The sequence below is a fragment of the Phyllostomus discolor genome, chromosome 5, assembly GCF_004126475.2.
Source record: "Phyllostomus discolor isolate MPI-MPIP mPhyDis1 chromosome 5, mPhyDis1.pri.v3, whole genome shotgun sequence".
Taxonomy (NCBI): domain Eukaryota; kingdom Metazoa; phylum Chordata; class Mammalia; order Chiroptera; family Phyllostomidae; genus Phyllostomus; species Phyllostomus discolor.
This window is the reverse complement of record NC_040907.2, coordinates 57,595,444-57,612,086: the sequence shown is the minus strand read 5'-3', so window position 1 is coordinate 57,612,086 and position 16,643 is coordinate 57,595,444. Positions and strand designations below refer to the sequence as shown.

Below are 16,643 nucleotides of genomic sequence, written 5' to 3'. Positions count from 1 at the left end.
TAAAGGGAGTGCTCAGCAGTGAGAAAGGAAGACGAATGGAAGAAAGTTTACAACATGAATGAGGCAGCTCTGCCCCAAAAAGAACACAACAGGAACCTGTTTGAGGTAGAGACAGACAGACAGACACACTCACAAACAACATTCTACAAAGGTCAACTGAGCAGTAAGAGGAGCTGGTTAGAAAAAAGTACTCATTCATAATAATAGAAAAACTATAAACTACATGGGGTAAAGCTAATAAAAATGTATAACTTTTCCATGGAAAACTATAAAACTTTATTTATTGGAGAACATGAAGCAAGAGCTGAATAAATGGAGTGATATGGCAATGTTTATGGATGTGAAGACATCAGTTCTCTGAAAATTAATCTATATGTAATATAATCTGTATCGAAATTCTAGTAGAAATATGAAGTCCTGTATGGGTCTGACAAACTGATTCTAAAATTCATAAAGAAGGGTTAATGGATAGTCATGGCCAGTTTAGAAAAGAAAAAGAAGGGGAGGGGATTGTCCTTTGGACATCAGGTTATAATTTAGAGTTCTACAATTAGAACCATGATATTGGCACAGAAATACATATGCAGACAAAAGAAGAGAGTAGTGAAATCATAGAGCAGACCCTTATCTATACAGAAATAAGTGATTTCAGTGGGGAAAAGGTGTACCAGCCAACAAATGATCTTTGGACCCCTGGATGCATTTTTCACATCCAGTTAAAACATACAGGAAAATTCTATCTCTACCTCATATTATTTGCAATAATTAATTCAGATAAATACTCAAATCTTCAAAGCAAAACTAAAACTAAAAATATAAAATATTCTTATAAAAGTACAGGGAACACTTTCTTAAACACTAAATGCAAAAGCTAAAAGTAAAATGCTAAAAAGTTTACCACATTAAAATATAAAATTTCTGTAGGATGAAAGACTGATTCAATAGGAATCATGTTTCTCAAATATAATTGAGAAAAATATAAGTGAAAGAAAATATTATCAAGATATGTAGCAAAGGATTAGTATTTTGAATGTTCGAATCAATAATAAAAACACAAACAATCCACCAGGAAAAAAACGGGCTGAGTTTAGGCTTTGGCAATTCTCAAAAGAAGAGATTCAAATGGCTATTAAACACATTTTAAAAATGTTTCATTTCACTAGTGATTATGAGAATTCAAATTAACATAGCAATACAAAAACATTTTTAGTCCATTAAATAAGCTAAAGTAGAAAGATCTGAAATTAAGTATTGGTGCATGTGGGAAAATAGGCAAAATGTAATTATAAATTTATAAGAACACTGTTTAATATATTAACGAACTCTGAGATATACATTTAAAACTGCACTACACACACACACACACACACCCCCCTCTTTCCTCTATCCAGGATGTCCATTTCCAGAAATATTTCTGAGATATCTTTCTGGCATATGCAAAGAGAGATGTGTATAAGGATTTTGATTATAATGCTGTTGGTTATAGCAGAAATTTTAAAACAACAGTCTACTAATAAAACATATTTACAGAATGTAATATTATGAAACAGTTATAAAGAATGAGTTAGGTCTATAAGTATCAACACAGGTACAGCTCAAAAACAGAATGCACACGGAAACAAATTATGGGATGATACAAATAGCACTGAGAAAATAGCTAGAGCAGGTCACTGTGAGAAATAGGAAGTAGTCTAGCATGTAGAATGCATATGTAGATACATAAAACTAGAAAATTAGCTGGGACCAGGTAATTGAAATAGTGTGTGTGTGTGTGTGTGTGTGTATTTAAATATAGATTTGGTGTAGTTTTCCCTCCTCCATTTTTAATAATAGCACTACAGAGTTCTTATTGGTTTTAGTTTCTTTACTGTCCAGTTAATAAGTCCTCAGTACAGAAATCTAGCTCTTCTTCCCACTCCTATTCAGTGGAATATGAAAGTCTATAACCTTTAGGAAAAGCATCTTGCTCAGGTTCTGACTGTGGACTCTGGCCATCGGGTGAACCCTTGGCTCTGCAGTATGTCCGGTTGGTGGTAGAGAGGTCTTTCACTTCCCACTCTCGCCTCTCTTGGTTGCTTTCCCCTCACTGATCTGTTATTTTACTTCAACAACCAGGCCAAAGGTAAAACATTCAGATAGGAAGAAACCACTATAAAATGCAAGGAGGAGAACAGGAGCCACACCGTAGTGATAAGGGGTGTTCCTCTCCCATCCCCTTGAAATGGCAGGCCTGAGAGCAGGGAGAGTGTGGGGCTTGGACTGAGAAGGAAGGGTGGGAAAGAAAGACAAGAACTACACACAGCAAGTTGCTGTGGTGGAAACTGCTAGTTGTCTCTCCAAGTCTCTTTTCCCTTCTTCCTTAATAACAGGCCTGTAGCCAGGGCCACACCTGACCAGACACTGTATTTCCTCCCAGCCTTCCCTGCAGTTAGGATAATGTCATGTGATCTAAGTTCTCCTCAGTGGGCTGTGAGAAGTGATGTGTGCTGCCTGGGCATCTGGGATTTAAGAAATTGAGGCTGTACCTGTCACTACAGCTGTAGGCTATTGAAAACATTTTATTGTAGAAAAATGCAAAAGAGGAAAGCAGGCTAGAATAACAAAAACTGTTCAGAGCCAGCCTAAACCAAAATGGCATTGAATATGACTTCCAGGAGACCCTGAGCCTCATTATACCTTGATTATAATACACTGGCTTGCTAATTGACACTCCCGCTGACACCATGCCAGGCCCCACTTGGATTACATGAGGGAAGAAAAGGGTTGGTGGCCCAATTCTGGGAACCGACTGGCCCATTCCTTGAAAACTAATGCATATGCCAGTAACAGGGAATGAATACAATATACTAATATGAAGCTACTCTATTAATCTTAGTAAATATTAAACGCAGCTTGTTTCTCTAACCTGATTTTTCTCTCAAAACTAGAGTTTACATGTTAAAAGTTTTGGTGTGGTTTAGTGGATTGAGTGTCGACCTGTGAACCAAAGTGTCACCAGTTCAACATGTCTGGGTTTCGGGCCAGGTCCCCAGTGGGGGGTAGGGAGTGAGAGGCAACCATACACTGAAGTTTCTCTCCTTCGCTTTCTCATTTCCTTCCCCTCTCTCTGAAAATAAGTAAATGAAAACTTTTTAAAAATAAGTTTCTTTTCTAAGTATATTTTACTAGAATCAACAGGTTCTGTTCCTGTGTAAACCTAAGTAACAGACTGACCTTGGAATCCCACTAAGCTGACGAAAACCAGATGGCCAACTCAAGGACGCCAATCATAAAGATGCACATTGGGACCAGCACGGATACTGCCCGCCCACTCACAACCCCTCCCCATGATCTCTTTGTTCTGCCTTTCCTCTCCTTACTCCTCATAAAAACTGCTGCCTATACTAAAATGTTAAGCTGTAATCATGATTCAGTGTCTCCCAGCTAGTAGTCAAAGTTATGTGCTCTGTAACAAATCAAAGTATGTAATCAACCTGTGCCTTCACCTCTGGCCAGTTCCCGTGGCAGTTGTGAGAAATGCTGATGCCGGCAATAAACCACAGGTGTCCGGGGAAAGGGGGAATGCTAAAGCTGGCAGTAAAACCACAGACAGCAGACTGAAGAACATTGGAAGATGACATTGGAACAAAGGGAGTGACCCTGACCCGGAGCTGTGTGATTTCCTTTCAGCCCCCTCCCCTTTCTCCTGCTTCCTTCTCTTAAGAGGAACTGCATGTCCACAGTCCTGCTGGGAAGTTACCCCCTCCGAAATTCCCACCAACTCCCCATAAAAATCACTGGATTGACCAGAGATTAAGGTAGGTTTTTGAGGACCAGAGTCCCCCCATCTTCTCGAGATGCCAGCAGTCAAATAAACCACTTTCCTCCTCACCAGCACCTGTCTCAAGAGTTCGGCTTTCATTGCAGCAGGCAGCCAAAATTGGGTTTTGTTTCATGTGTCCCCCTCATTATATTCCCACACCCTAACAATCTCCCCTAGACTTCTCTAGAACCAGATGATGATCTATGAGTTCAATTCCTGCTTCTCCATTCTCTGGCCATTGAATTAAAGCTTTTCCTGCTAAAACTAAATGCAGAAAGAACCTTTACAGGGGTGTCCAACCTTTTGGCATCTTTGGGCCACACTGGAAGAAGAGTTGTCTTGGGCCATACATTAAATACATGCGACATGTAATCTCACACACACACACACACACACACACACACAGACACAAATCTCATAATGTTTTAAGTAAATTTACAATTTTGTGTTGGGCCGCATTCACAGCTAACCTGAGCTGCATGAGACCTGTGGGTAGCAGGCTGACACTCCTGCTAGAAGGACAGAGGGTCCCTCCTGGGGACTGGGACCACACAGTGGGGGCCTGGAAGATCCTAGATTGGGAACACACATTCTGCATTCTTTTCTCCCTTCCAACCAACTGGAACCTGGCCATGGCAGTGACCCAGCTTTCACCCAGCTTTCAGATGTTAACCATGTTCCACGACAGTGTTTCCAGTGTGTGCTCTTGAGACCCCTGGGGACTGCTGAGGCCCTTTCAGGACGGCTACAGGTCAGAACTATTTCCATATTAACACTAAGAAATTATGTGTCTTTTCACTGCTGTTCTCTCACAAATATGCAATGGAGTTTTCCATGTTTACATGAAGTATGATATCACAGCAGCTGGAATGAAAAAGCAGGCTAAGAATCCAGCTCTCTTCTACTAATCTAGAAATTAAACATGTTTTTAAAAGTATAAAGGCAATGCCGCTCTTATTGCTGTTATTTTTTTATTTGGAAAACATGGTTGTTTTTCATAAAAATGTGTTATTTATGTTACCTGTATGGATTTATTGTTATTGTAAGATAAATTATTAAATATTTTAAAATTTGTTTCAGCTTCCTATATGGTAAATATCAAGAAATAGGGCTCACGTAAATGAAAGCTTTTTGAGACCTTTGATAATTGTTAAAAGTGTAAAGGGGTCTATGACCAAAAAATTTGAGAACTATTGCCCTAGGGGTTGGAGGAGCAATGACTTGGAAAGAACCTGCGGCATTTCTGAGTGAACGTGAGGACTGAAACTGCCCTGCACTTACTCCCAGTGAGGCTGTTACATACAAGAGAAGTAAGTTTCTGTGTTATGTCACTCTATCACTTTATTATGGCATCTTGTATTTACCCTGAATTTTATATATACATATATATACACGTATATATATATAAGCAATAGTCATACAAGTGGGACATTACTATATATAAAACTAAAATATGTGGCATTAGTTTGCGTGAGTAGTAAGGCCTCATACATTTTAGGCAAGAAAATGGATAACCCTTGTTACATCACTGCAAAATATTCAGTACAACTACTACTTGTGATAACTTGGAAGGCAGGTGATGTTCCTATTGGAGCCCATAGCTAGTGAAGAAGTGGCTAGAAAGAGCTAGAATGTTAATTTGTGTTGACTGTTCTCTGTTGCATTTAACAGCATATTACTATAGGTAAACTCAAGAAAAAATTGACCATTTACAAGAAGATAAAGAATAAAGAAAGGTTGAAAATGCAAACTGCTTATATATCGCCAAACAAAAGAGACAAAGCTATTATTGCTCAAAGGACTCCCATTAAACCCTCTTCCACTTCCAAAAAAAAAAATGAACCAGCCCTGAGTCAAAACCCAGACTATGTTTTTTTTTTTGATGTGGCCTCAAGGTAACTGCTATCAAAATGAGAAAACAAAGAAAGAAAGTGGTTCACTGCTATATTCAAGAAAGAACTTAGGGTATAGTTACCTATGGAACTAAGTGGACACAAAAGAGAAGATGCCTACCATATTTTTGAGGAAATGGTTTTACCCAAGTAACCAAAACCTTGTATTTTTTCAAAAAATAGCTCCCAAGGAGTACAATCACCAACACGCCACTTTGATGGGGCTATGCAGGACAACAGATGACAGGAAAAACTTCTCGAAGGGCCAGGGGCCTCAGAGGAGAATAGACAGAGTTACTCCATGAGAGAGAAGCAGGAGTTGCCAACGGACTGGCCCAGGAAATCACTCCACGGGCCAGGCAAGGGCGCTCTGCCATCCCTGCCTCACACCATTTGTTATTTGCTTTGGCTAAGTGACTACAATGTATAGGGTGGGAGAAAAGTAGGCTTATAGTTGTCTGAATGGAAAATAATACAATGATTAATAAGTAATTATAGAAGAATAAACACTTTGTTTCATGTACTCAAAACCGTCAACCTATTTTTGCCCTTTTTCCAACAGGAGCCTTTATTTCACTCTTCCTGGTCTTGTTCTTTCCCTGCTTATTGATGGCAGGAAGGAAAGACAAGTTGGTGTTTAGTTTATAGGTGGCTGAGTATGAGGAGTTGAACTGGGACCGAGTAGGGAGAACTGAACTGCACATCAAACAAGGAACAGGCAAATGGTGGAGTTGTGAGGGACAAGGTATGAGACTGGGGCTGTTCCTGACTTGCATCCTTTATAATAAACTGATAAATATGAGTGTTTTCTCCGAGTTCTGTGTATTGTTCTACTGAGTTATTAAAACTGAAGAGGGAACTGTGGGAACCCCTGAATTCATAGCTGGTTGGGCAGAAGTGTGGGTGGCCCCCTAGACTGGTGAATGATGTCTGAAGTGGGGGCAGTCTAGTGGGCCCTGTGGGGCCTGTGCGAACTCTGAATTGTGTCAGAGTTGAAGTCAGTTTTGGGGCACCTGGTTGGTGCTGGAGAACCGGAGAATTGGTGTGGGACATCACACACATTTAGTGTCAGAAATGGTGCCAGAAAGAAACAATACCCCAGGAGCTTAACTGCACAGACCTTGTGGGACCCTAACACTTAGCTTTACATAAACACTTCAGCTTTGCTTCCCTACCCTCCAAACTCCTGCAGTCAGCAATAAAGGCATCGACCTCAGGTATCATGGTACTGCCCACAGTGACCAAGAACCTCTAGGCTGCCATGATGCCAACCTAAGAAGATGTTAAATCAATCTTCTCCAGACCCAGAGTATAGCTGAGGATAGCAAATCAAGTGACTGCACATTCTAAAGAGAGATACCAGATGATCCTATAGATCTTGCCAACGGGGATCCCCAAACCACTTTTGTGACTCTTGGCCCATCACTGTGTCCTGGCTGTATCAGAGAAGCGGAGATTGATCAGGGATCCAGAGAGAGTTCCTGAAGAGTTATATATTTTCAGCCTCTTTTCTCCCACCTGCCCCATTATAAGCTACATCAGGAAGAATTTCAGGATTCTGAGATGTCACTTTAGGTTTCTGAGCTTGAACCAGGCCCAACCTGAGGACAGCAGAGATATATTAAATTGAATGAGACATTAAAGTCTTGATTTAGGTTAAACAGAGCTTTTTTAAAAAAATGAATTTTCCCCCAGCTTTTTTGGGACATAATTGGGGACTGGGCTTTTTCATACCTGAAAATGAGATCATCTGTTAATGTTTTTAAAGTAATAAGAAAAGTGATGGGCTCTTCCTCAGCCATTATGCAGAGGAGGACAGGGAGCCATGATATAGAACGTTTGAAAGGCAACAGAGAGAATCAAATAGCGTTTCATGCCTGTGCTCTCCAAGTGCATCTCACTCAAAACATGGGGTGGGGACCAGATTTGGACAGGAATGCCTGTCTGCCAGGCTGGCATGCCTCCACCAATAGCCAAGAATCATAGGGAATGGCTGCCATAGCATTTTCAATAGCCGTGCCATGTAACAGCAATAGCAACAAAACAACGTATTTTTCTAGTATTCTCTCTTCAAGGGCAGAGCAATTAGAGCCAAGCCTTTAAACTGAGTAAGCACCAGAGGTTCTGGACTAACTGTGGGAGGAGGAACCTGAGGAGGGGAGAGAGACGCTACAGCACAATAGGTGTCCCAATACAGTGATGTGGAAGACTCAAAGAAAGGCTTTATGAGGCTACCTTCTTGGCCTTAAACTCCCTAACTCCACACTTCTCTCATATGGGAATAAATTTACATCTTATTTGACTTAATCCTCTCTGATACAATATCTGTAATATGTTAAACGCTTCTTTAAATAAGTACAAAAAAGATAAACAAGTCTGTAGAAATACAAAGGAAAGCCAGTAATACATAAAAGAAAGAAATACAAATGGGCACTAAGTATCTGAAAATATACATAACCTAAGTAGTAACTCAAGACATGTAAATTTGAAAAATGACATACCATTTCTTACATATTAGGTTGACAAAAATTTTAAATATGAACTATATCTGATTAAAAATAAAAATTATATCTGGAAGACACAAAGTCTCTCAATCAATGTTGACGGGACTATACTTGGAAAGACTTTGCAGGACAGTGTGGAAATAACTACAAAGATTAAAAATGCATTTGTATGTGAATATGTGTAAATATGTGCACATGGTTATATAAGTGTGTAATGCACAGAGAAAAAGGCCTGGAATATATATAAACAGCTTAATAGTGTTTTTATCAGGAGAGGAGGGTCAGTGGAATGGAAGAAGGATATTAATGAAATTTCACTATTTATACCAGTATTTAAAATTTTTATAACCATACAATATTTTCTAATTAAATATTTCGAATGACAAGTTAGTTATACTAGCTTTTCAAAGGTTAAATAGATATGGAAAGTGTTTTCACTGATTTATTTCCTTTTAAAATAGATGTGTTAGGTACACAGCAGACATAATCTCCTCAATTCTGAGTAAATCTTGGTAACCTGAACCGTACTTTGTTATAGGAAGGCAGTTTATTATTTCACAACCCAAGGAAGGGGGACTTCTTTAATTGGTAACAATGCAAATACAAGTGATATTTTATATCCCTGGGCAGTAGTAAATAAAGCTTGTTTTTAGTAATTAAATAGTATTAAAAATACAATTTTAGGGATTTGAAATAAAGGTTAAGGAGATTAGAGTTTTTAATAAAAATAATTCTATTATTAGTTTTCATCTTTTCTTTTTAGCAGAGACTGTCTTGAATTTTTAAGCTTGTGTGCCAAGGAAATGACCTTTTGCCACCTCCTACTGAAGTCCTTGCCTGTTTTCAGACCAGAACTCATTCCAAGTAACAGCAAGTCTTCCAAGAAATCTTTCTTTAAAAAGCTCAAAGTTTTAAGTAAAAAGTAGGTCATTTAAAATATAAGGAGCCCTGATTGAGTGCAGGCCTGTGAAACAAAGGGTTACTGGTTCGATTCCCAGTCAGGGCATAGGCCTGGGTTGCAGGCCAGACCCCCAGTAAGGGGCGCTCAAAAGGCAACCACACATTGATGTTTTTCTCCTTTTCTCCTTCCCTCGCCCTCTCTCTAAAAATAAATAAATTTGAAAATAAATAAAATAAAATATAAGGAGACATTCTTACTTGGTCCTCAAAAGACAGAGCCTGGGCAACATCTCTTGGAAATCCATCAATAACAATGCCCTCTTCATCAGGAATCTGCATCAATTTTTGTTTTATTTCTGTAATTGTTGTTTCCTTTTGTAAAGAAAATAAGATGAAAAACCACAGTTAAACTTAGTATACTCACAACTGGTATAAAAACTACAGAATTATAATTTTAAAAAAGCAAATTACATAGCAGTACCTGTGGGGCCAATTCTCCAGTTGTAATTATTTTGGCAATAAGACTCCATTTCCTGTTGCTGCTGGCACTATGGATCTTCTTTCTTAATAATTCTCCCACTGAAATGTATTGGAATCCATAGCGCTCTGCGATTTTCAAACTCTGAGTACCCTTTCCACTTCCTGGACCACCTAGCATTTGAAATAGGCAAAACTGTGAGCTTCTCATACAAAGAGGCTCCCTTTTATACAACAACTACCTTCATCTTGAGATGCAGCTTCTAGACCAACAGCACCAGGGCGGGTAACTGTCCCACTTGTGGCATTCCCAACCCCACTCCTGAATGCAGAGCAAGTGTAGATTAACCAAGGAGAGCAGAGAACTGTCGTGATCAACTGCATTAGACGAAAGAGACAGTTTTTCCTTGCAGTTGAAAAAAACCTTCACTAGTTTTCTATGTAAACACTCACGTTTTCCTCATAAACAACTATGTCATACAAATGACAATGAAGTAACAGACACATGTTTCATGTCAGCAGAGTTAGTGTGCAATATAGTGAAATACAACAATTATTTTTGACAAAGGCAAATCAATATTGGCATGACTTATCTAAATTTTTTGAACTTTTTCTGTTCATGCATGTCCTTGCCTTATCTCCTTTAAGTTCAAAGGAAGTTTTATGCAGTAAATATTCAGAATGAATAAAATAGATCCTTAAGGTAGAACAATTTTACAAAACTCATGATAACTTTGATTTTGTGATACATTACAGTGAAATAATCAAGACTTTGCAATGTAACTCAATACTAATCATTGGTAGTTATTTATTTTTAAAAACATACGTACTAAAATAATTATAAATATAGGGCTCAGATTTTACATCCAAATCATATTAGATTATTTTAGTTAATTTATATTTCTAAATAACCTAAATAAATAGGAATCTAAAGTCTGAACTAATTTCAAAATAAAGCACAGAGCAACCAGCCCACTCTGATTTATTTGCTGACAATTATCAAAATGAAATGTTTTCAAATACTTGAACATAAATTACTGACTGTAAACAAAATCTCATTAAACGTTGATGTCTAATAAAATGCTTTGGTAATACTCACTGAAATATAATTGTAATGTATTAAGCAATGTTGAAAATAAAAATTCAATAGAAAAGTGAGTTGAAGTTCTACCTACTAATTCAAAATACTAAGTGTTTTTGCATGTAAGTCATTTTATATATAATTATTTAGGAAATTTTTTATTCTTGTTGCAAATAATGTAAATAAAAAACAGGTGTTTTGTTCTGTTTTTTACAAGGAGGGTTCCAACTGGGTAGAATTAGTCAGCCAGAGCTTATTTCCTCACTAAAAATGTAATGTGCAGGGATCTAAAATCAACTAATATAATGAGATCCATTTCTTAGCCTCAATCCCAGATAATGTACCTAACAATATCTGACTTTTACCTTTTTTATTTCTTTATTCAATTTAGGATAGGGATTTGTTTACATTTTTGATCATTCTCTTTCTAAGAACCTCTAAATTCTATCCTAGTAATTTAATGTTATGTACTATTACCAGATTAAATTAATTACTTTGAAAATCAGAAGTTAGTTTTGATTCTAAATAGCTGCTTTTAGCCTATTAACCTATGGGCAAATTATGGATTGGCTTGAAGAAAAAAATTATATGATCACTCCATCAAAAAATTTAAACTGATTTAATCCCTGAAAAATAAGTTATTTTTTGTAAGCTGTATTTTCACCCTTAATCTCACAAACCATCAAACTATTATAAAGTCCACTGAATTAAAAAAATTAAACACTAAGAAAGTTATAGCATTTCAGAGAAAAAGGTTTTTTGCCAACTAATGGAAGCAATAGCAGACAACAACAAAAAATTGGTTAGTATTATTAACAGAGAATAGCATTAATTTATTGGATGAGTTTGGCTACTTATTTATTTTTTTAAATATTTTATTTATTTATTTTTTAGAGGGGAGAAGGAAAGGAGAAAGAGGGAGAGAGAAACATCAATGTATGGTTGCTTCTTGCTCGCCCCCTACTGGGGACCTGGACCACAACCCAGGCACGTGCCCTGACTGGGAATTGAACCAACAATCCTTTTATTTGCAGGCCAGCAATCAACCACTGAGCCACACCAGCCAGCGCTACTTATTTATTCTTAAAAGTTAATTTTACTTTCTTCTCTCTGAACTCAGAGTGAGCTTAAATTTTGTTCTATTTATTTATCTCTAATACTTATAAATATTAGGATCAATCTAACTCTTAGATTTTATGACCACATTAACATAAGAGAGATTAATATCTGTACCAAGAATGGTTCCTTAAAAAAAAAGTTCTGTGTCTCCAGAAGGGAAATTTTGTTTATTTGGATGTAACACCATGTAAGTATCTATACCTCCCCCACCAGTTTTCCAGGTTGGAAAGTAAAAATTTATAAGGTTCAGGAACAATTATTTTATAATTCCTCAAAAGTCATAAAATGGCTCCATTTTTTTTAAAATGACCTAACTTTTGGGTTTTCCTTTCTTTTTTATCTCAGTCTTCTAAAAGTTATTTATAATCATTGGTATATTATTTTTGTAATACATAAAATGTTGCAACATAGCATGCCAGTCTAAAACCAAAAATCACACCCTTGGAATGCAAGTTGATTTTACTGACTTAAAATTTTAAGAACTCTTAAGTGGAGGAGATTTGAGCATTTATGTCTTCTCCAAAGATCTTGTTTTACTGAAATATTTTAATCATTTTTATATAAAATTCCCACTCACAAAACATTTGCCTATGGACTGTTTTACATGAAAGCAATTTGGTATTACACTTTTTTTATGGTCAATCAAGCCTTCTTTGTTCATTCCATTAATAATCATTTCATTATAAATGGTAAAATAATTTCCAATTATTCTGTAACTCTTCTAATAAAGCATTTCTTTGTCTTACAATTAAGGATCTCAAAATTTTAAACACACTCATGAAAATTCCATTTTTAAGAGTAGAGAGAAGTTTATGACATGAGGGACTCCATACACTATATAAATATTTTGACTTTTGGAAAGTTGATTTCTCTATTTCCTTTCTATTATATTATTTTAAACAATTCAGGGTTAAATATGTTTGCAATTCCATTTTAATCACACTTAGGATATACAAATGTCACTTTTCCTACTCTGGTGAACTTAAACTCTTGTTATAGCTTGCTATGTTTATTTGCATGCTTTTTTCCTAGTTGCCATGATCATTAGAGTTTCTAGGAGCAGTTCTTTGCACAAAGGCTATATACATTTTGCCCTCTCTTAACACTTTCTGACTAGAATAGCTTTGAGTATTTCCATTTGATTTTCGCTTTCGGTAATCTCTGTGTAGGCCTAGTCAAACTGGAAAGTGAGACAATAGCTACATATATTTCATGTTCACAGGTCTCTTCATATTTTTTTATAGATTTTGAGGAAATTAGAATTTGCAAGAGTGGTCAAAAAATGCATTCTGGAAAAAATACTTAAAACATTTTCAATATCTATACTTCATGAAATGCCATCAGACTGATATCTCTATATTCAACATAAGATTCATAGTGGCAGTTAAAAAATTAACTATTATCTTTCATTTTTTATTAATTCTCATGTTATGTGCTGTGTAAAACACTACTCTTTGAGATATGCTTTTCTAATAACATCAAAACTTACATTTTATTGTAGTTGCCAGTTTGCCATAAGGAAGATTCATTTATGAGTCTTTACTAACTTATGATTATTATTGTTCCCTCTAAAGTTAATATTGAATAAATATTAAATTTGTTGAGTTAAAGGGAAAAAACATATCATGTTGAGAAAATTTCTAATAAATTCAGTTATCTATGTTAAAAATTAGACAAAACCAAGACAAAACATTTTTGAAGGGGTTAGCACTTACTTTCAATTCATTATATAGAAACATGACACTCTAATGGATTCTATGCAAGTACAATAGCATTAGATGGTACAATTATAACAACTTCTGTTTAATTGAAAATTATGCTAAAATATTTCCATCTACTTATTTCTTGAGCTTTTGTTTCTATTGTAATTCTTTATCCACTATATATTTGCAAATGTGATACATAATTGACACAAGTTTTTGAAATGTAAATATATAAATGAAGGTAGAGATAGTATGAGAATTTTGCTTTCTGTCCTCATACCTATGACAAGAATGATTTTTGGTCGAGGTCTAGTAGGATCGAAAACCTCGTATTCCTCAATTAACTCGGCGGTCTCAGAGAGGTCCGTGTCACTCTCTATGGAGAATTGATGGATTGGAGGGAGTCGATCATACCGCCGATATGGAAAATTTGAATTTTCAGGCATCACTGCAAAAAAGTAAGATAACTTTGAAACGGAAAAAATAATAGCAGAATGAAACTTTCTTGCACTTAATTAGTAGAAAACATTTAAAAACTAAATGAGTTTGATTTTTTTTCAACTTGAGGAAGACCCCACCTCATAAGTGGTCAGCAAACCTTTTGTTAAAGGGTCAGGTAGTCCATAGTTTGGGCTTTGAGGAACACGCAGTCTTAGACTCAACTTGGCCACAGTAGTAGGAATGCAGTCATAGACAATATACAGGGTAGGGCAGAAGTAGGTTGACATTGTTTGTATGAAAAATAACGCATAATTAATAATACAAGAACAAACTTCGTGTTGCACATACTTACAGCTGTAAACCTACTTTTGTCACATCCTGTGTAAACAAATGGATATACTTGTGTTCCAATAAAACCTTATTTATAAAAACAGGCAGTGAGCCAGAGCTGGCCTATGGGTCATGGCCTGAAGGAACCTTCTTAAGTACTGCCTAGTCTTGCTTGGTCATTTTTATACATCCTGGTCTCTGCAAATGACACTCCCTGGACTTGTGTAATGCACACTCATCACAACTTTCACAACCACATGTAGCTCCCCTAGGAGTCAATGCTTATGCATAATATATTTCATTTATTTAATAAATATAGACACACAATCACTATGATCCAGGCACTCTAATGTAGTCCAGTGGAATGGCTTGGTGGCATAGTGCACAAAAACTTAGGGCACTGTTATAAGACAGGTAAAATGGTAACAAACAATTTCTACTGATATTGAATTTCTCTGATATTGAAAGATATTCTAAATATCTTTCAATATCTATTTAAATTGCATTTTGAAAGATATTCTAAATATCTTTCAATATCAGAGAATTTTACTTTCCCAATATTGATTATCATTAACTTCCTTGATTTATAAATGAAACTGAAGATTTAAGATTATATCTACAATGGCAGAAGTTCAATGAATGGGTAGGTCCATTTGGGTTGGAGTGGTAGGAAAGGACTTGCAAAAGAGGCATGGCCTGAACTTTGAAAGACAAGTATATCTCAGTTGGTAGAAACAAAACCCAAAGACTCAGGGTCAGAAATATAAATGAAATATTCAAAGGGACCACCAGAGAGAGCTGGGAAGTCCAAGTCAGGCAGATGATCTTAACCAATTGTCTATACATATAATTTTGGCTCCTTCCTTCCTCACCCCATGTGTCAGTGTTCTAGAAGGCACAGAGAAGCCCTAACTACCCAAAGACACCTGCACAAAGGAGACAGAGGACACCTGGCCTTCCATGAGGGGACTGCTGGATTTTAGTGTGACGTGATTTATACCTCCTTCCAGGGTGTTGATCAGGTAGAAATTCCCATTCTTTGTTTATATGACAAATGAGGTCACTGACTACTGTCCTGCTGGACTCCCTTAAGTTCCACAAAAAGAATGGAGTAGTCTGCAGGTAACAGTGGATATTCCTTCTGGGGAAATTCTGGGAAGGGCTGTCAGGGAAGGCACTGATGACAGTATCCTGTTCTGCCTTGCAAATGAATTATTTCACCCAACACAGGCCAATACTAGGCATTATCCTTGATACTTTTTCCCTCATTCTTCACATCTACTCCCATTGACTTTTTTAAAAAATTTAATCTTTATTGTATGTTATTTCCATTACTATTTAGTCTCCTTATACCCCTACCCCTCTCTCCCCCAGCAATCACCACACTGTTGTTCATGTCCATGAGTTTTTTACATTTTTGCTCAATCCCTCCACCCCTTAACGGCCCCCCTCACTATCTGTCATCTGTTCTCATTTATTAGTCTGACTCCATTTTCCTTTTTAGTCCAGTTTGTTCGTTAGATTCCACATATAAATGGAATCATATGGTATTTGTCTTTCTCTAAGTGTCTTAATTCACTTAACACAATGTTCTCCAGATCCATCCATACTGTTGCAAAGGGTACAATTTTCTTCTTCTTTTCTTTACGGCTGAGTAGTATTTCATTGTGTAAATGTCCCGCAGTTGTTTTATATGCACATCTATTGATGGACACTTGGATTGCTTCCATATCTTGGTGATTGTAAATAACACTGCAATGAACATAGCGGTGCTTATGTTCTTTCGAATTAGTGTTTTGGTTTCCTTTGGATATATTCCCAGAAGTGAGAGAGCTGGGTCAAAAGGCAGATCCATTTTTAATTTTTCGAAGTATCTCTATACTGCTTTCCACAGTGGCTGCACCAATCTGCAGTCCCACCAACAGTGCAAAAGGGTTCCCTTTTCTCCACATCCTTGCCAGCACTTGTTGATTTGTTGATGACAGCCATTCTCACAGGTGTGAGATGGCATCTCATTGTAGTTTTAAATTGCATTTCTCTGATGATTAGTGACATTGAGCATCTCTTCATGTCTGTTGGCCATCTGCATGTCCTCTTTGGAGACATGTCTATTTAGCTCCTTTGCCCAATTTTAATTGGATTGTTTGATTTTTTGATGTTAAGTTTTGTAAGTACTTTGTAAATTTTGGATATTAACCCCTTATCTGATGTATCAGCAAATATGTTCTCCCATTCTGTGGGTTTTTTATGATTTCCTTCATTTTGCAAAAGACTTTTAGTTTGATGAAGTCCCATTTGTTTATTTTTTCTTTTGTTTCCCTTGCCTGGGGAGATATATCCAATAAATTTCTATGAGCAATGTCTGAATTTTGCTGCCTATGTTTTCTTTTAGGA

General features: G+C 36.7%; 1 protein-coding gene across 2 annotated transcripts in view; it reads right to left on the bottom strand.

Annotated features, from left to right (window-relative positions):
- AK5 (adenylate kinase 5) overlaps window positions 1–16,643 on the bottom strand; it is a 203,340-nt gene that overhangs the window by 175,374 nt on the left and 11,323 nt on the right. The window contains exons 3-5 of one of the 2 annotated variants that reach the window (XM_028513409.2): window positions 13,759–13,854; window positions 9,580–9,749; window positions 9,357–9,470 (exon numbers count right to left, since the gene is read on the bottom strand). In XM_028513409.2, coding sequence (XP_028369210.1) covers window positions 9,357–9,470; window positions 9,580–9,749; window positions 13,759–13,854 — 380 coding nt within the window. Of the gene's footprint in view, window positions 1–9,356; window positions 9,471–9,579; window positions 9,750–13,758; window positions 13,927–16,643 lie in introns of both variants that reach the window. The other variant, XM_028513408.2, reaches the window with a different exon arrangement.